General features: G+C 49.2%; 1 protein-coding gene across 1 annotated transcript in view; it reads left to right on the top strand.

The window, feature by feature from the left end:
• The first annotated feature begins 7,002 nt into the window (after positions 1-7,002).
• The window catches only part of MYOC (myocilin, trabecular meshwork inducible glucocorticoid response), a 17,891-nt gene continuing 17,698 nt past the window's right edge, over positions 7,003-7,195 (top strand). The window contains 1 exon segment of the mRNA XM_015566050.1: positions 7,003-7,187. Within this exon segment, the coding sequence (XP_015421536.1) occupies positions 7,105-7,187 (83 nt within the window). The 5' untranslated portion in view covers positions 7,003-7,104.

Here is a 7,195-nt window from a genome sequence, read left to right as displayed (position 1 = left end):
ATCAATGATTCTCTCTCATCATTGATGTTTCTATCTCTCTCTCCATCTCCCTTCCTCTCTGAAACCAATAAAGAAATATATTTTTAAAAAATAAAATAAAATAAATCATCAATAAAAACATTAAAAAAAAAAAACATGGAGGTATAATTGCCAGTCTTGTCTCCATCACAACAGTGGAGTTCAGGCTCATTAGGTGGGTGGTACAGCCACCCAATCCCACCTTCCTGCTCTCAAGAGTATCGCTTTCCTGAGCTAGGAATTCCCACTCCAGTTTACTCCCTAGGACGCGTTGGAAACACGCCAGGAATGGCCTGAGGACGCAGACCCCCACATCCATCCTAATTCACGGCAGAGCATTTAGGAGGACAGAGGAAGTCTTGGAGTAAGTCACCAGCCACACAGACGCGCTTTTCTGACTTTTAAAATGGAGACAGACATATGCCCGGCCTGAGGGAGACCACAGCATCATAATGAATGTAAACCAAGCACTTGGCATTGACCAGGTGCTCTCTAAAGAGAAGCTGGGCTTCCGTGCCTGGAAAGACAGCGATCTCTGCATTTCCGAGCCCAGCAGCCCAGCCCGCTGTATCTAAATCACCCTCTCTGGGTGATCTCGGACAAAACGCCGCCTTTCTCGTGTGTAAGTGATTAGCATCTACTTTATAAGCGTGTTATGAAAGTCTCAGGATGTCATCCTGGTACCGAGCTCAGCACAGCGGCTGGCACATGGCTATCCTTAATAAATGCCAGCTGCTGTTATCATGAAGACGGACACTTCTCCCGCCCTGTTGGCTCTTCCCCGGTAGCATATAAACACAGTCAGTGTTTCCATCTTATAAAAAGCAGCAGGCCACAGCCCAGGGTCAAGTACCAGCGCAGGGCAAGCACCGGGCACGGCAGCCGCGCGTGAGGTTAAGAGCCAGAGAGTCATTTACCCAAATCCTGGCTCCACGACTTTCTAGGTGCGTGACCTTCGGCAAGTCTCTGAGCCTCAGTTTCCCCACCAGCAAGTTGGGGATAAAATCATCGGCCTCGCAGGACTGCAGTGACGCTAAGACAGCTGATGCATGTTGAGGACACAACACAATGTCTGGAACACAGAAGACACTCAGTGCATGGTGGGAAACAAATATTACCTAAAAGGCAATTGCATTGGAACTTGAAATCTAGTTGAATGCCAGGAAGCCAAAGTTGGGGATAAAATCATCGGCCTCGCAGGACTGCAGTGACGCTAAGACAGCTGATGCATGTTGAGGACACAACACAATGTCTGGAACACAGAAGACACTCAATGCATGGTGGGAAACAAGTATTACCTAAAAGGCAAAGTGCATTGGAACTTGAAATCTAGCTGAATGCCAGGAAGCCGGATCTTGGAGGCCATCATGGAGGCCGGCTACCACACACGGGCTCCCCAAGCAGCTGTGTCGATTGTGGGAAGGTAGGTCTTTTGGATATGCTAAGACCCAATGTCCAATGTTGGGGAAGGGGTTCCCCACACCAGCAAACAACTCTCAGCAAGACATCAGCAGGGGTGCCTAAGAATTCAACTCAATTCTGACACGGTCTCCCCAGAGACAGCATCAGACTCCACGGGTTAAGGATTCGGTCCTACAAGACACCCCCCACTTCAGATGCCAGGCACAGGCCAGCCTCTCACCTGCCCTTCTGCTAGACCAGCGGCAGATTGGACCCCTTCCTCAGGGTTTAATTTGCTAGAGCAGCTCACAAGGCAGGGAGACATTTTATTGACTACATTACCGATTTATTGTCAGAAGCTATGACGCAGGAAGGGCAGATGGAAGAGAGGCACTGGGCAAGCTATGGGGCGGGGGTGCAGGCTTTTGTGCCCTCTCCAGGTGCGTCACAGTCCCCACATCTCACGTGCCCACCAGCTCTCTGAACCATATCCTTCCTGTTGGGTTTTTATAGAGGCTTCATTGCCTGGTTGTGGTTGATTAAACATTGGTCGTTGGCAATTGAGTCAACCTCCAGGTCTTCTCCGCTCCTTGGAGGTGGTGGGGTAGGGGGCACTGAACTGTCCAACTCTCTAATCATCTGGTTGGCTGCCATGGCAACCAGCCCCCATCCTCAGGTGGGGTCCAAAAGTCACCTCATTAATATAACAAAAGACACCTTATGCTCTCATCACTTAGGAAATTCCAAGGGTTTAGGGGGTTATGAGTCAGGAACTATGGACCAAGACCAAATGTGTATGAGAAATATATATTTGATCATTTAAATGATCAAAGTCCGCAGGCCAACGCTCTACCCACTGAGCCAAGCCGGGTAGGGCTCAAATATATATTTCTTATCAATCACAATATCACAGTAGCAATTGGTAGAAAGAGCACTGGTCAGAAGGAAGAAAAGAACCCAGCTAAGATCAGCAGACAACCAGAGGGGCACAGGAGGCCAGGGGTTGCTACCACGCGAGTGAAGCAAGATCGCAGAAAGAGTGCAGAATCTATTTAAAATGCTGCAATGATAGAAAAGGATGTTACTGTGAAAAAAATTCAGTTATATTTCAGTGGGCTGCACAATGTTCTTGGATTTTATTTGTCTGTTTTTGTTTTTAGCAGATTTACCTTTTTGATCCAGTCTTGCCGGTGCTAACAGTAAAATCATTCGGACTTCCCTGACCACAGGCCGGCTAGATTTTGTGGAAAAGTAGCCTGGGACACTCGGAGCTTGTTAGGAAACTTGCTGGACCTAAAATACAACCACAGATAATCTGCAATGCGTGTCATTCCCATCAGATGCTCCGGGTCGCTGACATAAGGTCATCTCCTGAGTTTCCACATCCGATGTTTTCCTGCTCTTACAATGGGGCAGAGAAAATAGCTCTTTCTTTTGAAATTCCCCAGCCTCGAGCACTGGATGTAACCTCCCATAGCTGGGTTTTTAAAGAACAAACTGTTCTCACTTGAAGCCAAATTGCCAATGTGCGTGCCTACCTTCTTGGCATTCTGTCATGACTTAATTTTGCAGGTGGGAGATCACAGTTCTATCTTCAAAAATAAAATATACTGTAACGCACTGTTCATTTAAAGCCCTTTGAGTCGTGCGTACTGAAGTCTGTTGCTTGGATTTAACTGATCAGCAAGGAAGACATTTTCTGTTCTCTGTGGAATAAAAGAATTCAGAAAGGAAATGAATAGATGAAAATGTCCTAGTGATGAATTCCCCCTCTTAATAACACATATCATGCTGAGGTATGATCTACTGGTAAGTTTACTTAACTCCAGTCAAATAAGGAAGAACTAACCTATCACCTAGGGAGCCCAAGGCCAGCGGAGGCAAGAAGCTGGGTTCACACCCCAGCTCCCATAATTACCCATGTGTCTTTCCTCAAGACTCAGAAACTAGTGATGTGGGGAGATTATTAACCATCTAGTAGGCTGGTTGAAAGGATGATAGAGTCCGATAGGTTCCATATGTAAAACTCCTACTGTACGATCTGGGCACAATAAGTGATGGCTATTTTATAAGGAAATGATTCGTAGCCCTTGTATCATCTAGCAACATCTTGTAAAATAAATTCAGGAGGAACTGTCATCCTCATGGACTCCCATTGCTCCACTAGAGGTAGGATGAGTAGCAATGAGCATTCAAGATACTCTAAGGGTTTTCATTTTGTCACCTGATCGTCACAAGAACACTTGAGGCGTTTAAAATCTGGAGAAAGGAAGCATGGCCAGTTGACGAGTAACCCCCAATGACACAGTAGTGAGTAGACCACGTGGAGAGATCTAGATCCCAGCAACTTTCTGCTATAATATCCCGACTCCTAAGAGAACAGCAATATAAGGAATGAGCAATAAGATGAGAATATTTTAATGAGCTTTTGTTACTTTCTATGGAAAATATTCTGCCTTTCTGTGAATTCATTGTGGTTGTCATTTGGAAATAAAGTTTATGCTAATTACATGCCAAGAAAAATTGTGATGAACCCAATATAGATCAGAGCTTAAATTTTTAAATTCTTGCATCATTTTGGAGAATGGCACAGGGAGGGGCCGTGGCATGGGAAGGTGCGGGAGATGCCACCAGGAGGCGCTAGACTCTCTTTTAACCACCCATTCATGGATCGGCAAGTCACTTAATTTCCAGTTTCCTCTTGTGTAAAATGGGGTGAGTTCTACTTATCTCTCAGATGGTCAGAAGAGTCAAAATGAACATGAGCTGGTAAATGTAAAAAAAAAAAAATGTTTAGGTACAAGGGACTATCAAAGAGAGAAAGCAACATTTTATCTACTTGTGAACTTTCTCAAAAGCCAAAAGTTTTGGTGTGTGTTTTTGCAGGCCAAGCTCAATCCACAGTTTGCTGTGGTTTCGGCGTGTTTTCCGATGTGTTGCTCCTGTGGCGTGAGGCTCTCAGAGACTCTTACCGCCCTTCTAAGCATTTATTTAATTAGCAATAAGTCAAGAATAGCCTTGACTCCACATCAAAGATCCCAAGTGGATTGTGCCCCACCCGTAATTTGTAGACTTTTAGTGTATGAGAAGCTCTTGTAAACATCGCAACACTTCACAGACCCCCCTGGGAATAGCTGTTGGGCTGGTCATAGGTACCCATGGACTCCTGGACAACCAAGGCTCCAGGCTCTGATTCCTGCCAATCAGATTCCTACCCAAATGCCCATCGTTAGTTCTCCTATTGTCACAGATACAGTCTTCTTTAAAAAAGAAGAAGAAGAAGGAGAAGGAGAAGGAGAAGGAGAAGGAGAAGAAGAAGAAGAAGAAGAAGAAGAAGAAGAAGAAGAAGAAGAAGAAGAAGAAGAAGAAGAAGAAGAAGAAAATGTTTTTCTTCTTTAATAAAAGCCATGAGAAAAATTTTCCCATAGGAAACTGTAAATAAATAGCGTTCCAGAACCCCCCCCCCAAACGCCCACTTCGCCTGCGCTGTTGCTCTATGGCCACTGCGTGGGCGACAAGGGAAGCCCAGCGCATCCAGAAAAGTCCTGCGCAGCCTAGAGTCTCCACGGTGCCCGGGTGGCTGCGTTCCGGTTCCTTAGGGACCTTCATGTTCTCTTTCTGCTGAACGGTGTGTGCGTCCATGCATCCACTGAAAACGCACTGAGCATTTACATCTGCGAGACACTGCGGGCAAAACGGTGAGCAAAGCAGGCGCAGCCCTGCCTTCGTGCGGAGACAGTTTCTCACGGAAGAACTCATGGCGGGAGGAAACAGCAGCCAAGCGGCCTAAACCTAACGGAAACAAGCAGATAAGCGCAGCCTGGAGCGCAATGGGCCTTGGGGCTGCTGCCCGCTAGCGCCCCCTGCCGCCTCCATCCTGCACGGCAGCGCCTCCCGCTGCTGCTCCAACAACCAGCCTAACCCATCGTCCCGGCAGCTGGGAGCCCCCCAGGCTCCAGGCGCCAGAAAGGACATGGGGATGGAACGCGGTCTCACACCGGAGGGAACAGTGTTTCCTCCGCGGGAAAGCGGTCTCCATGTCCAGGAGAACAGCAGGAGGTGGGGGAGTGCGGGCCTGGCCCCCAGGGGGCGGGGGAGGCAGGAAGGCGAAGAGGGCAGGCTGAACCGACCAGATGTTCATTGCTGAGCAGGGAGCAGGGAGTTTCCTGTGTCTTGCAGCGAGCCCTTTTCTCTGCTTTGGGGAGAATATGTCATTCTCTCTCACGAAAGGCTGCACTTTCACTAAATCACTGTAAAACGCTGGGGAATGCGCACGTGTTCCTCCAGTGAAGGCCTCTGCTTAAGGGAGGAGAGGGAGCTAGCTCATTTGCTAGAGCATCGGTTCCTGGGGGAAAGCGACGGGAATCTTTCGTCTGTTCTGGGCAACCCCTGGGCGTTGGGTGGACCTGGCTTATGCGAGAAGGTGGGAAACCTCAGCATCAGGAGATGTCCGTTTTCCTCTGGTTCTGCCACGCGTGGGCTGTGTGACCGGGCAAGCCCCTCTCCTTCTCTGGGCCTCTGTTTTCTCATTGGAAGGGCCCCTGTGGCTCTGGCATTCCATGCAGGCTTTGGGGGGTGGTGATGGGGGGCCAGCACAGGAAGGCGGATGGGGGCCTTGAGCAGTCCTCATCACGTTGAGCCCCAGGGGAAGAAAGGATGGCGAACCACCATGATGGAGGAAAGCTCAATGAAGCCAACGGCCACATGTTCTGCTCCTAACCATGTATAGTGGCTTTTTCCAGGAACCATAAAGAACACACACACTCACACACACAGACAGTGGAGACTAATATTGACATTGGTCCCTGTGATGCGAGACTGGCATAAGAAAGTAGAAGAACAAAGAAGAAAAAAGAAGAAAGTTCTTCCAAAGCTCTGGCCGATAGAGTGTTGTCCCAATACACCAAGGTTGTGGGTGAGATCCCCAGTCAGAGCACATACAAGAATCAACCTATGAATGCTAAGTAAGTGGGACAACAAACAGATCTCTCTCTCTCTCTCTCTCTCTCCAATATCTCTAGAATCAATTAATAAAAATTTAAAAAGGAAACGTTCTCCCAGAGACACCCCCACACTTGTTGTACAGCCAGGGACCAAGGGAGAATTCTGCCCCGCCCTCGCTGAAGCCTGGTGGCCCTATGCCGTGTGTCTGGCTGGCCGTGGGCTCGGCCCCTGCCACGGAAGAGGGACTGTGCTTCCGGCAGGTCTGAGTCCCCGGCTCCTAGCACAGTGCCTGACACAGAGCAGGTCCTCGACAAAGTCTGCAGCACAGATGGAAATAGGAGCTGGAAATAAACCTGTTGAAATCCGCCCACAGTGGTCATGCTGGATGCAGTGGGCACGTGGGAGGGTGTGTGTGCACATTGGTGGGGGAGGGGTAGAGGGATATTATGGGGACGTGTGATGCGTGAAGTGGGACTTTTTTTAAAAAAGAAATTCAAAACAGACTTCTGGAAAGTCGTTTTCTAAGAGTCTTGCCGGCAGTGTGAAAACAACCCTCTAGTGCGTGGCCCCACCCGGGGCCACGTGGCCACCTCTGCCCCCTGCAGGGCTGGTTCCCAGTATATAGGACCCGGCGGGGCCACCCAGCCGGGCACCTCTCCTGTGGGGGAGCCTTCCAGAGGGAGCCTCGCCCAGCCTCTGCCCCGGGGACCCCGTGCACAGCACTGCAGCCACGGGCCCAAGATGCCAGCTGTCCGGCTGCTGCTTCTGGCCTGTCTGCTATGGGACGGGGCGGCCAGGTCAGCCCAGCTCCGCAAGGCCAACGACCGGAGTG

This window comes from Myotis davidii, unplaced genomic scaffold (genome assembly GCF_000327345.1).
Source record: "Myotis davidii unplaced genomic scaffold, ASM32734v1 scaffold580, whole genome shotgun sequence".
Classification (NCBI taxonomy): domain Eukaryota; kingdom Metazoa; phylum Chordata; class Mammalia; order Chiroptera; family Vespertilionidae; genus Myotis; species Myotis davidii.
This window is presented reverse-complemented; position numbering and strand designations above follow the sequence as displayed.